Source organism: Empidonax traillii, unplaced genomic scaffold, assembly GCF_003031625.1.
Source record: "Empidonax traillii isolate 1590-97213 ecotype Southwest subspecies unplaced genomic scaffold, ASM303162v1 scaffold236:size2090792, whole genome shotgun sequence".
Classification (NCBI taxonomy): Eukaryota; Metazoa; Chordata; class Aves; order Passeriformes; family Tyrannidae; genus Empidonax; species Empidonax traillii.
In genome coordinates, this window is record NW_020955429.1 from 1,626,094 (window position 1) to 1,640,780 (window position 14,687).

General features: G+C 45.8%; 1 protein-coding gene across 2 annotated transcripts; it reads left to right on the forward strand.

Annotated features, from left to right (window-relative positions):
* The first annotated feature begins 508 nt into the window (after positions 1-508).
* Positions 509-11,617, forward strand: LOC114059660 (transforming growth factor beta activator LRRC32-like). 2 transcript variants are annotated; one of them, XM_027888344.1, is made up of 4 exons: positions 509-810; positions 2,811-2,901; positions 6,758-8,607; positions 11,438-11,617. In XM_027888344.1, exons 2-4 carry the CDS (start codon positions 2,815-2,817, stop codon positions 11,442-11,444), a joined length of 1,944 nt encoding a protein of 647 aa, XP_027744145.1. In that variant the 5' UTR covers positions 509-810; positions 2,811-2,814; the 3' UTR covers positions 11,445-11,617. The 2 variants fall into 2 exon arrangements, with proteins under 2 accessions (XP_027744145.1, XP_027744144.1); XM_027888343.1 differs by lacking the exon at positions 11,438-11,617 and having other exon boundaries at positions 6,758-9,696.
* Positions 11,618-14,687: the final 3,070 nt, after the last annotated feature.

Below are 14,687 nucleotides of genomic sequence, written 5' to 3' on the forward strand. Positions count from 1 at the left end.
TAGATTCAGCACTGCGTACTTGCAGTCAAATATTCAGCAGCTCATCTGAAAATGCCTTTATCAAGGTCCCTAATTCCTGCCCCGTGCCATGAAAACCCACCGAGTGTGTTGTAGCCAGCGCTGGACCCGCGTCCTGCCGGCAGGCTGCCGTCACACCCTTGTTAGTGGGGCGACCGCGAAGAGAAAGAGGTATTTCTTCCAGGGCAGGTTTCCAAATTCTGGGTTTTATATTTATCAGCCGTGAATTTTAAACATTTAATCCTCAAGCACTGCTTCCCTAAAGATGCAGGGAGAGATTTAGGTTCAGGAGGCTGCAATCCTCCAGGAATGTAAGACACAAAGCCCCAGAGTAAACACGCTGCCGTGCCCCGCACGCAGCCGAACAATGGCAGTGCCAATAAGTCACTTATTCCCCTGAGCAAACCCACAGCCTGATCCTGAACAGTTCCTCTGGCAAAAATCCCCCTGTTTCCCAACGCCTGCCCCAAGGAAGGGCTTCAGGATGTCGCACAGTAGCCGGCTCCGTCCGGAGCACAGCGGTGGCTGGGACCCAGCAAGAGCCCGGGGAACGGTGCAGAGGAAGACAAGCAGCATAATTTAAAGCAGACACTGGCCCAAATAAGGCTATTTCCCTGGAAATGCCTCCGTTCTGGAGTTAACGAGTGAGCCTCCAGGAGTCCTGAATGGGTGAAGGCGAAGCTGAGGAGTAATTCCATCGGTCCCAGGACTGAATCGGTTCTGAAGAGCTGGATATGCTTTTTAAAGGGATGATAAGCGGTGTTTGGGGATTCAAGAAACCCTTGAAGCAAGGTAAATGTGAAATAGTCACTCTTTTTAACCCTGAAGGCTCTCACGTAACAGGAAAGAGTCTTGTGTGGAAAAAAGATCAGAGCCCGGGGAGTTTGATTTGTGTTCTGTGTGTTCTCTTGTACTTAACTTCCCTTGGCACAGGAGAATGCCTCTGTTAATTGTCTAAGCAATAACAAAAATTACCTTTGGGAAAAATTTGGAAAGTGCTGCTGTTATTAGCTGCAAGCAACATCGATGAAGTTTCAGGATAATATTATTAACAGAGAGGGAGGCCAGCACTGTTCTGAAGTGGGAACAGGGAAAACTGGGATTAAATCCTGATTATTCTATGGTTTCAGACATGTCTTGGGGCAAACCACTGCTCTTCTCTGCCTTTGCCCTCCCATTTGTTAGGCTGATCTGGTTTGGGTACCATGCTTTTTCTAGAAGCTGAAATTGTTTGACCCACTTACTAATAGTCCTTAGGAGTGATATTCACTGAAACCTGGGTGTTCACAGATGTTCACTGAAACCACCTGTGTTTTTCAGCTGGGTCTGGGTGATTTGGAAGTACTGTGATGGAAAGCTGTGGAATTGCATAGGGTTCAGAGCTCAGTCCTGCTCTGATGTGTCCTGGGATTTCTATCACAGCTGCCAGTGGGAGCCAACTGGCACTGAGCATGAGGCTGCTTCAACTCTGGGAAAACCTCAGAGCAATGAAGGCTCCTTTAGGTTGAGTTATTGCTGCTGCTGCTCCCAGACTGCTTTTGAAAGCTGTGCTTAGAGACATCAGTGCCAGCAGGAAGGGATTAGTGTCAGGAGAAGTCCCCTCTGTCACCGAGGGAATGGGGTCCTGTGAGCCCTGGGCTCTGCACTGGGAGGGGTTGGGGGGTTGCTGAGACCTGCCCAGAGGGTGGAGAGGAGGGGAATGCAGGGCTCTGTCACACTCAGAGTTGCTGGAGAGCTTCTAAAGGTTGGCCAGAGAAAAGCCCGGCAGGAAGAGCTCCCCAGCTGGACAGCTGAACTGGAAACCACCCTGGGAAGGGAACCCCCATGAGCAAGGAGGTTGGGCTGTACCATGACAGGTCAAGAGGAGGCAGCTTTAGGTTGTGCCAGGGGAGATTTAATTTAGGTATTAGGAACAATTTCTTCACCCCAGCGGTTGTCCAGCCCTGGCACAGCTGCCCAGGGCAGTGGGGGAGTCCCCATCCCTGGAGGGATTTAACAGCCCCATGGATGTGGCACCTGGGGACAGGTTTAGTGGTGGGCTTAGCAGCACTGGCGGAATGTTGGAATCAGTGGTCTCAGAGGGCTTTTCCAAACTAAATGATGGCTCTATGAGGACAGAGTCCATGTGGTCTTATGCTGTAAGAGACCCCCATGTCCTAATCCTTCAGGATTCAACAGCCACCTTAGAAACACCTTGAGGGACAGCATCCTTGCTTACTACTGAGCTGAGATCTGCCTTAAACAGCAAGCCATTAAATCCCATTTTCTGTGTTCAAATACATCAGTTTCCCAGCTTCTTTATAAACTTAAAATTTAGGACATTTCAAAGTGTGTTCAGAGCCTGGGTTGTACCAGGGTTATTATTTACAAAGCAAAGGGACCATGTTTTGCTCTGATGGTGTGATAAGGGAAGACGTCACAGAGCACATGTGCTGTCCCCATCAGAGTGGTGCCCTGCTGTGAAAAACATCCTCAGCTGAATTCATTGGATCTACACAGAAAGGATTTCCCTTTCTGGGCTCTAAGAAAAGCTTTGTAATCATCAGAATGTTTCTCTTTTCCCTCCATCCCAGCAAAATAATAGTCAAACGGTAAAACTAATTTTCTCCTTGTAGGAGGCACCAACTCCTGTAAGCACAGGAATGAAGAACAGAGGTGGGTCATTAGTGCTGTGTGCTCAGAGAGGGGTTAATTTATTGCACTGCTTGTGTCCTTCCCCAAGTTAGATGGTGAGCTGGTGCCAGCTTTCACATGTCCCATTGAAACCTAACCATAATTACTTTTACCTGCAGAACCATGAAACTGTACATCATCTTCCTCCTGGCAGTGGTGAACACAGGGACCTCAAACTGTCAGCCCTCAGGGGGGACATCCTGTGAAATGGTAAGGCTGTCTCCCTCCTTGGGGCCCTGGAGATCCTGGATGAGGTTGGGACCCCCTTGCTACAGGCACTGCACGAAGAGCTGCAGTCTTTGAGAAGGGAAAGCCCCCAGACCAGGCTCCCTGTGATGGCAGAGGTGGGATTTGCAGGGTTAGGGGGTTTTAGCAGCCTGTCCTCAGGCTGTGTCCTTGTTGTAGTGACTACACACAAAAAAGGGGAAGGGGGAAGAAGGGTTATTATCTCAGCTTTTTTGTAAGGAGGAGCTGGTTAAAAGAAATTTGACCTGATTTCCCCAAGACTGGACAGGGATTCTGAGATAGAGAAAGAACTTTGACCCGAAATGAACTCCATTATATCAGCTATTCTTTGTGCTTTAATTAAAGCATCCTCTGTGAAATACATCTATACCAGCCCTTTTGTAATAACAGGAGACTGACCTCCTCTGCCCTGGCACAGCGTTTCTGCCAGGGAAGTTGTACCTGACTCCTGCTGGAGGGAAGAGAAATGACAAAGCCTCTTGCTCCAGTACAAAATGTGCTCCTTGAATTTTTGCAAGCACCTGGTGCAATATTGGAGATGTTATTCACAAGGGAACTTTCTCCCTTCCCTCCCCAAGTGCTTCTGACTGTACCAGGCTGTTTAAAAATACTATTTTTTTTCCCTGAACACTGAAGCTGTTCAGCACAAATCCTCAAGGATTTCCAAAATAGGGAAAAAAAATAATTTGCCAGCTGTACACATCTCCCTTATGGGACTCATTCCATTCCTGCCCACTCTGCCATATTGTTGCACTTCCTGAATTCCAGAGAAATTAAGACCTAGGATATATAAAAAGACCTTGGGAAGGTGGCTGGGTGGCTCAGTTCATTGGCTGGAGAGGGAGGAGTGATGAAGCCACTGTAAACATGACACTGGGGTCCCATGGATCACAGCCACACGGAGGCTGGACGGGACACGCAATAATCCAGGCAGATTCATCCCGTCCCATTTCTTGATGGGCCACAGCCCGGGCTCACTTCTGAGAAGTAAACACATGCTTGTTTCCACTGTAAACTGCTTTCGTGGAGCCAACAACACAACTGGGCTGGGATCAAATGAGCCCTGACAGAAAACACGCTGCCGTCGGGCCGGGACGTTCATCCGGTGCAAATCGGCAGCGCAGCGTTGCTGATGTCCTTCTTCACTGGGCATTTGGTGGGGGGAGTCCAAACACAGCTGGAAGAAAGAAGGAGCTGGTGGATTAGCTGATGGCTTCATTGAGAGCCCTGCATTGTTATTTGTCATCACAACCTTGCTGCTCTACGTTGTACTTTCCCTGTGGTGACACCTTTGGAATAGCAGAGGCTCCGAAATGGAAACTTTCATCCCAAGTCTTGTGGAAGAGGCATGAGTCAGAAACCTGTGCTCTTCTCTGACTCACTCCTGGTGCTTCTGTTGGTGAGCTGAAGTCTCACAAAAGGGGTTGTAGGAAGTAAGCAGTCCCTTCCAGCCTCCTGACATGGGAATGAGCTGCACTGATTACACAAATTACGGCACATATGCCTGTTTGTGAGACAGCAAGGCACAGCTTAAATGTCAGGAGGTTCTTCCTGACTCACACTGCTTTCCAAGGATAGGCAAGGCTTCAACTACATCATGTTTTACCTCCAAAAGAGAGATGATTCTACTAATTCCTGTTAATTGGCAAAGGAGGAGCTTTCAAACAATTCATAGAAGGGAAGGGATTTAAGGAAATTTTATCTTACCTTGCCTGGAGGTGATGGGGGGACGTAGTGCACAACCAGTTATCCCAGGCCAGCTGCTTTGTGGCACCTGGGCAAACTGCTCAGGTTTGTGAAGTCAAAACATGAGACTGACAAAAAGCTCTTTTCCAGTCTCAGGCTCCCAACCCATTGGGCTCAGGGAGGAGAGGTGGGGAGATACACCAAACAGACACTGTTTGCTCCATCCCACTGAGATGCGCTTCCTCTTTGCTTCCTGCTGCTGACGAGATCGAAATTCATGCAGCTTGCACCAAAGATGGTGCAGAAGAGTCAAGATAAGAAATTTAGCGAGGATCAAAATAGTAATTGAAAAGAAATAAAAGTTTAAAAAGAAAAATGGGAGGGTTCCCTGGATGTAGATTAAAGACCAAATCCTGCAAGGTACCTGGTGAGGTGGGACTGACCTCTCCCCCATGGACTCCAGGGAAGACCAGCCTGTTGGCATCGACAGGAGCTGCGTCAGGGCTTTGCTAAGATCTGGGTGCCCAGTGGGAGTGAGGGGTGCCCCAACACTTGCTGAGATCTGGCTCGAAGTGTAACAAGAAACCTGGCATCTGCCTCATGCTGCAGAGCAGTTTCTGCTTTTTCACTCTGGATTTTTGTATCCTCCTGGCTTCTTCCTCTTCCACAACTGAATAGGAAGAGCCTTCCTGCTCTCTTATTTGGCCTATGGGAATATTTGAAGTCAAAATGAGCAAGTCTGTGGTGACTTTGCAGGAAAGAAATAGTGTCAGGGAGAAGCCAGAAAATTTCCTTCTTTTTTTTCTAATTTTTTTTTTTTAATGGAGAAGATTTGAGTGAGTCAGAGGGAAAACAGGAAGGGGTTCAGGTTTTGATCATCGGTTTACTTGGGATCTTTGGGAAAGATGTATCATGGGAAGGACTGTGGAACAGCTTGTGTACATCTAGAGTTTGGATGAGGACTTGCACTTCTCTGGCACATTTTTGTGTGATCTCCAAAACTCAGATGATGCAAAAGAGATTCACAAAATGCTGACTAGTGTCCCACTTCTTCTAAACGGATCTGCCACTCCATTCTCCTCAAAGTTCATATGAAACAGATGGGATTTAATATTTTTGAGTTTTAATGTTTGTTTAATGTCTGAAAAGCTTTGCGTCATGGAATTTGGATTCTGCTTCTCCACAGAAGTTAAGGTTCAACAGATCTCTTTCTTTCTTTTTTCCTTTCTTCCTTTTCCTCTTTCTTTCTTTCTTTTTCTTTCCTGATCTTTCTACAAACAGTACATGATCCAGACACCCAAATACATTAATAACAAGAGTTTTCCTCCAGTAAATTAAATGCTGCCTAAGCCTTTCACATTCCACTTCCTCCTGCTGCTGTATGTTCTCCTTAATAACAAAATAGAGCTTGACATTTATGCAAGGATGGTCATATTCATGTTTCCAATATTCCTTATGAACACACACTCCAGATTTTGCTCTGGACACAGACTCAGTCGTAGCTGCAATTAATGTTTCAGGTGCTGAAGGACCCTATTTGGTTAAAGATGCCTTGCTGAACTAAGCCCTGGCTAAAGAAAGGCATCATCAAATGTTGGGGGATGTGACTATGAAGGAGGGACAGGTTTTGTGCTATAGGATCCTTTTATGTTTTTGCACCTCCTTGCTTTGGAACCCAAGCTGCCAGCAGAGAAGCTGTTGACTGCTATTGCAGGTAGAGTTTGTAAACTCTAATACAGTGATGAAAGTGAGAAAATGCAACATCAGCACAAAAGTGAGGAAATGGTGCTTGATTGCAGAGAGAACAGAGCAAAACTCCTTCCCTTGGAACTATTAAGAGGAGTCTAGGAGAAAGGCAGAAAGAGGAGAGCATTTAGTAGGTGTCACATGCCGATAAAACTCTCCAGGTCTAAGTCAGAAGTGCCTTTAAAATGAAAGGAGTGCCCTTAGCTGCAGAGCAGCTAATCAGGATTAGCAATTAGGATTGTTGCTCTTGCTGTCTGAACACTCAGAAAAAGTGATGTTAACAGCGTTTCAGGTGAAGAATCTGCCTGGATGCTAAGTGGTATTTTTCTTACATTTGATGCAGAGACATTTTTCATTGGTCAACCCCTTCTCTCTCTTTTTGTGGCAGGCAAACTCTCAGGCATTTTGCCACAACAAAGACCTCCACCAGATCCCTCATGAGCTCCATCTGAATGTAAACAAAATAGACCTGTCTGGAAATCTGATTCAAAGCATCCCTGAAAGGTCGTTGTCACTTTACACTTCCCTGCAGTGCCTGGATTTGAGCTCGAACCAGATAAGCTTCATCACACCTGGAGCCTTTGCCCACATGAAGAGCTTGCTGGAAATAAATTTAGCCCACAATCACTTATATGAACTCGCTCAAAATGGCACAGAGGGGATTGGACTCTTACCCAGGGTGGAAGTGCTGGACTTGTCCCACAACAGCCTGTACAATGGGATGGCTGAGTATTTCATCAAGCAGGCTCCAGCACTGCGCTATCTTTCCCTGGCAGACAACAGTATTATAGTGATATCACACAGGATGTTTCAGGGATCTCCCAGTCTTGTGGAGATAGATCTTCAGAGTAATATCATCATGGAAATACAAGAAGGTGCTTTTGAGTCTCTAGTGAACCTTTCCAGACTCAATCTCTCAATGAATTCAATTACTTGCATCTCTGATTTCAACCTCAGGCAGCTGGAGATACTTGACCTTAGCAGGAACAGCATTGAGACCTTCCACACCACAAAATCAGATGATGAATATAGCTTAAGATATTTGGATCTGAGTGAAAACAAACTGCTTCACTTCCCAGTGTTCCCTCAGGTAAATAAGCTGGTAACTCTGAATTTATCAAAGAATTTAATCCAGCTCACTGCTGAATCCCCTCCTAATAAAATGGACTACATGGAAAATGAATGGCTGAATGCTTCTTTCCATCTTCTTGATCAGAAGCAAAATAGAAACAAAAGTTCTCTTTATTTATCCCACCTTGTATATTTAGACTTAAGTTATAATGAAATCCAATCCATTCCGGATGAGTTCTTTGAATCCATGTTGTCCCTTCACACCCTTAATCTCAGTAAAAACTGTCTTCAGGCATTTGCAGTGAGTTATGACAGTGCATTGACCTCCCTCACTGTCCTGGACTTGAGCTACAATGTCCTGCAGAACCTTCTCCTCGATGCTGATGTGCTCTCAAATTTGACTGAGCTCTACATTCAAAACAACTATCTTCAAACCCTGCAGTTTGACATCTTCTCAAGTCTTCCCAGCCTCAGGCTGCTTAACCTGCAGAGCAACAATATCAGCCTTTGCAGCATGTACTCAGGATTAGCTAAGCAAAGACTTGCTGGGGAGGAAAGCGGCTGTGTCTCATTTGTGGACTCTCCCGCTCTTCAGTGCCTGTACCTGGCTGACAACATGCTGAACATCCTCCCAGCATACACCTTGTACAAGACTCCTCTGGTTGTCTTGGACCTCTCCCTGAACCCTGGACTGAAAATAGAACTTAAAGCATTATCAGGTCTGGAAAATTCTCTGGAATATTTGTATTTACATGGTAATAGGCTGATAGATTTAAACATTGACTTGCCTTGTTTTAGTCACCTTAAACATTTGAACCTCTCTGAAAATCAGCTGAATTGGCTGCCGAAGTGGGGGAGTGACTCTCCACTGGAAGTTCTGGACCTACGGAACAACAGGTTCAGTACACTGCAGAACAGCAATATTTTAGCATTAGAAAATTCACTTAAAAACTTGTATCTCACTGGGAACCCACTCAACTGCTGCGGAAACATCTGGCTTTCATCAATGATCCAGAACAAAAATGTCCAGATACCCAACGTGGAGCACTTAACGTGCCAGTACACCCAGAACTTCGGGTACCAGGAAGAAATGCACATTGGGAACATCAGACCAGAAGACTGTGAAAAAGACGATATGAAGAAGATCAACTTCCTTATTATATTAACATTTGTGTTGGTTTTATCTGTGATCATCATCGGCGTGGGTTCATTCTTCTGCTTCCGCAGGCAGAACTTCAGCCCTCAGTTTAAAGCAAAGGGAACACAAAATGCCTTGAAAACTGAAAAGATCAGGTGCTACACCGACAGTGTGTAGAAATGAAGGGTAAAATTCTCACCTTTGATTTTTAACTGTGGGTTTTAAGATGCTTCTGAAGTGCCCCTCAATTGCACCACCACGGTGGTCTGGGTTGCAGGGACTGGAAGGAGACTTTGCTGTGTCTTGCAGGTCCACAGTTCAACTCAAAGAGGAAAAATTTGGCCCTCACCTGCAATACATATTGAACTGGGTTTAATGTGAAGAAATTCATCTCTGGGGTGAACACATTTAAATAGAAAAACCCTGGAGAATGAATTTCAACCAGCTAACATTGGACTGAAATGTTTGTATTTCTAAGGAAAACTGCTGGGAACTCACTGCATGCAGTTGCATTTCAGTGCAGAAGAATAATATATCTATTTTTAAAGGTCACAGGAGGTTAGACTGCAAAAAGGTGTTTTGAAGATGCCAGTGTGAAATAGTGCATAGGGAACATAGTCCTGGGCCATTATTCACACCAGATGTCCACTGTCTTTCCATGAAAATGTATTGTTGTCTAGAGGATGGGCTGCAAGAAATGTTATGCAGATCCTATTTCTGGGATGGGTTTAACACAGCTGAGCTGTTGCATTGCTGACACTGACAAATGTTATGCCCTGCACTGACAGAAAATTCACCCTTTTGAAGGGAACACGACAGCGAGCGGGAGACTGACCTGCCAACAGGCTTCAATGGCTTTGAAAAGGAGCCAAATCAGATTTCCTGTTAATGCCAGGAACTGTGCATTCAGGCACAGAAGAGAAACAGAGGTCAAACTGAAACCTGCCCAGGTAGATAACTCAGAGTCAAATTGCTGCTCCATTTCTGTTTCTTCCAGCTAGTGAATGTCAAAATTAACACACTACAAAAAGGTGTAAAATTTTAGGTTTTAAGCAGTTATGTAAGAAACTGGCTGGTGATTTTCATTGTGAAATTTTGTACAATAAAAACACCTTTGAATTTTGGAAAAAGTGCAAGGCTGTGGATACATTAAAGCACCAGCTTGGAAAGCTCCACAGATGAAAAGAAATGTCTTCGTATTTTTCCAAGATGTTCAGACTCCATCTTAGACCTTTACCTTCTGGTCCTAAAGCAGGGACAGCTGCTCCATGTCTTAGAGTACAACCAATGGAGAACAAGGAGATCTACTGGAGATGTGGGCAAGAATTTGACATGGGTTGCCCAAAGAAGCTGTGGCTGCCCCATCCCTGGAAGTTTCCAAGGCCAGGCTGGAGGTATTTGGAGCAGCTTGGTCTAGTGGAAGGTGTCCCTGCAGGGGGCTTGGAATGGGATGAGCTTTAAGGTCCCTTCCAACCCAAACCATTCTGTGATTTCTGTGCTTCTGTGAATTGGCACAAACCATCAGCAGCAATAGGGCCTGATCCCACAGAGCAGAACGTCATTCATCTCACAGAATGTTTGCACCAGCAGCAATCCCAGGGCGTAGCTGGAAGCCCAGTGCTGAAGATGGTGAGCTTTTCCCTCAGTGTGACAGCCCCTGAGCTGTGCCCAGCTGAGGGCTGATGTGCCACACACTGAGGTTGTAGCTTTTGTGAGGAGCATGGCAAGGCTCTGTCCCCTCCTGAGAGCCAGGATTAGCTTGGCTGCCATGACTGGAGTTAGTTAATAACCTGATGACAGAGCCAAGAGCCACTTAATTAACGTTTTTAACACTGCTTTTGTTTGGCTCGACCAAAAGGAAGTGCTTGTTATTACTAAACATCTGGGACTAATTAGACTTCCATGGACTTCCCTGGGAGCAGAAACAGCTTTCTTGAGGGATAAGTCTCAGGAGTAAAGTGCAGCATGGCTCATTTGGATTTCTCTGTCAGCAGCACAAGCAACCAAGAAGTGATATGAGCCTACTCTGGCCAGTCCTGGTATTATAAATGGGATAAGAAGGTTGGGGGAAAGAAAATATGAATAAATTCACAAAGAGAGGGAAAACAGGGGGAAATAATTCTGTTATTCAAAATAGTATGTGATGAATGTAAACAGAGGAGGACCTCAGCTCATGAGGGGTGACAAACAGAAGTACCAAGTAACCAGGGAAATGGAGTGCAACTGCAATTGGAGGAAAAAGAGACTGGAAAAGCATGGAAGAACTTCCTGAGGAGAGCTGTGTAACATTCTCTGACAAGCAAAGATATCTGGAGGCTGATGCAACATGATATTAAACAAAATTTTGGCAACTACAAGGGAACAGTCCTGCAACACTGTGAGAGCCACTTTTCTCCCAGGCTGCTGATCGTGGCTGCTCTGCTGTGCTGCAGAGCCAAGACAGTTCCACAGATTTCCTCCTCCTGTCCATTCCTAGCAGCTGAGGCATCAAAGACATACATATGGGAGACCTGACTGCAGCTTTTCTGTACTGAATGGGGGCTTGTAAAAGAGAGAGAGTGGCTTTTTACACAGGGGGATAGAGACAGGGAAAGGGGGAATGATTTTAAACTAAAAGAGGGGAGGTTTAGATTAGTTGTGAGGAAGAAACTCTTCCCTGCGAGGGTGGGGAGGCCCTGGCACAGGTTGCCCAGAGAAGCTGTGGCTGCCCCATCCCTGGAAGTGTCCCAGGCCAGGTTGGATGGGGCTTGGAACAGCCTGGAATAGTAGAAGGTGTCCCTGCCCATGGCATGGGACTGAAACTAGGTGATCTTTAAGGTCCTTCCAACCCAAACCTTTCTGGATTCTATGATTTCCCAGTTCCTAAGCAGTATACTCTGTGAAGAAACATTCTGGAAGGTGACTAAAGGAGAGACTCCTCTTTGCTGTTCCTGACTTCCCCAGAAAATGGACTGGAGAAGGGAGTCCTGGGTCCTGAAGACCAGAGAAGGAGAGAACTCCATTTTCACCAAAGAGAAGAAGGTTTGGGACAGGCAGCTGGGCTGGCACAAGGTGAACAGAAGGGGAATGAGAACATCTAAACCAGGAATTTGGAATACAAATGACAGAATCACAGAATGGCTGGGGTTGGAATGTCCCTCTGGAGATGATCTAGTCCAGCCCCCAGCTAGAGCAGGTTCACTCAGGGCATGCTGCACAGCACCGTGGCTTCGTGGGTTTTAAATCTTCCCAGAGGAGGAGATTCCACAACCTCTCTGGGCGGCCTCATCTGGTGCTCTGTCACCCTCACAGGGGAGAATGGGGAAGGAATGGTCAGGATGAAATTAGAATGAGAAGCAGGAGCTAGGCTTGGTCAGCCTGGAGAAGAGAAAGTCCTGGGGGGAAATCTCCTCTCATGGCTGGATGGAAGCTACAGGGAAAGCAGTATCAGGTCCTCCCAGGAGCACTGACTCAAGGGAACTGCCAAGAGTTCCAACTGGGAAAATTCTCATTAAGCAAAAGGGGAAAATTCTCACAATGAGAGAGGTTGAACTCTGGAAAGTCCTTGGAGTCTTTCAAAACTCATCAGGGCAGGACCCTGAGCAACCACTTCTGACACTGGAGTTGGCCCTGCTTTGATCAGGGAGCTGGACTGGAGTTCTCCAGAGGCTCCTTCCAATCTGAATTATTCTCAAAGTCTTAGCAAAACAAGAATGGGTCACGCACTTAGGTGAGGGATAGAGGAGCAGAGAAACTTCTGAGCAACAGAGGCTGTAACCTGCTCCCTGCACTGAAGCTGTGCAAGAGATTTGGCAGAAGAAGTGTCCAGAGAGAGATGGCAAAAGTGGCTGATGATGTCAGATGTGGGCAGAGCTAGTCAGCTCATGGAAGTCTGAGTTCACACAATCTTTCCTTTTTTTTTTTTTTTTTTTTTTTTTTGGTGTATGTGTGTAGTTTCTTTGTGCTTTTTTCCCCCTCCTTTATTTTTCCTCCTTTTTTCCCCCCCTCCCCTCCAATTTATAGCTCAAAATCAAAGTTAGTATTTTCAAAATTTTCCATGAAAAGTCCAAAAAATATGAAGTTGGGAAATGCTTCCTTTTTAAGGCCAGAGCTTCAGTTTGAATTCAGATATTCCTACAGCAGAAAGCACATTCTCATACAATGAAATAAACATTCAGTTTGCTTTTACTGTCTCTGTTCTGGAGAAGATAAGGAAATGTTTCAATCAGTTAATGCTACATAACATCCCTCCCAGTCATCACTAAAACAAAACAAAGCAAAATAAACCAAAGTAATACGGACATAAAGTATTAGGCTGTTGAAACTATATAAATCTCCTCATGTTTTAACACATCAATTAGCACTGGAGCACAGGAAGAACATCAAATAAAATGATGGTGCTCCAGACCCTTCCCCAGCTCCATTCTCTTCCCTGGACACCCTCCAGCCCCTCAATATCCTTCTTGGAGTGAGGAATTGAGGTGTGGCCTCAACAGTGCCCAGCACAGGGGGATGGATGGTCACTGCCTTGGTTCTGCTGCCACACTGTTTCTGGGACAAGCCAGAGCTTAGTCTTACCCCAGAGCTGAAGACCTGAATCAACTGTCTAAGCACAGACAGCTGATTTGGTCTATGGAATAATGTTCTAAGTGCTTTGCTTTAACTGGTCAATGTGTTAGATCTGATCTCTGCAGGCTAGTGCCAGTTTAGCTTCCCAAAAACAGTAATCAAAACCAAAAATGAAGACCAGCTTTCAGGGAGGAAGGTTTTGCAGAACTCTCTGCCTGTCCACAATCCATGTCACTACTTCTTCTCCTGCAGTGGAACTGCTTTTCCAGCCTCCTGCTCCCTCAGGCTGCTCACGAGCAGATGCAGTGGCAGTGCAGTGGTTAGTAACCGTTTGTGCGCTGCAGAATGTGTCACTGCATTTGCTTTGCATCATCCACTTCCTCCTGCTCTTCAGTAGACCTCGGGGTTCACCCCCACCAGCACCCCCAGGTGTCTCCCAGCAGAGTAGCTGAGTGATGCCCAGCTGAGCAGGTCACTCACTGTGGGCTGGGCAGTGATACTTTCAGCCTCTCAGCACCCAAACCCTGCTTTTTCTTACCACTTCTTTTTTCACAACTTGCTCGCTGGGGTCTGGCTCTTGTGCAAGAGTTGTTATGGGAATAAAGTCTTATCTCAGAGGAAGATCTTGCTCTATTTTGATGAAATGAAATGAGCAGATCTCCCTAACTCCCCTCCTCCAATAACAATAAAACCCCCTTTATTCAGATAATAAAGGCCTAAAAGACACGGCTAAATTTTCCATGCAAACATTCAAAACTCCCTTGGTTTTCCACTGCACTATTTCAGATATCCCACAAATCTGAAAGAAAGACACATCCTGCTGTGCACACTGGGAAGGGAATGGCACTTATTTTTCTGGTTAAACCAGTGCAGTTTTTGAAGATGTCTCAGCTGTAAATGGATGAGGTCAATTTCCAACCTATTCACCAGCCAAGCCCTCACAACTCTCTACATCTCTCTTTGTGAAGAAGTTTTAGTCATCTTCATGTTTTCCTTGACAAAAGGGACTGGCTGAGACGACATCCAGCAGCATTTACATACTGACAAGGGATCATTTTTTAGGTCAAGAGACACAACCCCGTGGCAGCTGTCCCTGTCTGCCTTCTGCTGTCTTGCTTTGCAGAGCTCCCAGGTGTGCTCCTCTCAACACCCCTGGTCTCAAGAATGTGGTTAAAAAACCTGGCCAAGTTTTCCACCCAGACACTGTGAGAGAGTTCAGAGGAGGTGCAGCAGCAACTGGGAAAGGCGTGAAAAACGGGACCTTGGCAGAAAGGTTGTGAGAATTGGTTCACATGAGAAAGGGGAGAATTAGAGCATATAAACACCAAGGGATGTTGTGCTGGCTTAAAGGCAAACAGGCAGGAGAAATTAACCCAACTCAAAAGAGATTATAAGTCAGAATTACAATTTAGCAAAAATAATACAATAAATACAATTATACAATTGGTTGTAACCCACAAAAACCCCCCCAGATGTATAACCCGGCACCTGGGGCATGAACAGAATGGTGTTTTTTGGCCCCCCTGAGCTGAGCCCCACGTGGGCCCCTGAGTTCAAAAAT

Bases quoted from the DNA above. Each gene is read 5' to 3' on its own strand.
- LOC114059660 (XM_027888343.1), top strand. From the start codon at position 2,815: ATGAAACTGTACATCATCTTCCTCCTGGCAGTGGTGAACACAGGGACC. The intron at 2,902-6,757 runs GTAAGGCTGTCT...TTTTTGTGGCAG, and splicing joins GGGGGACATCCTGTGAAATG to GCAAACTCTCAGGCATTTTG.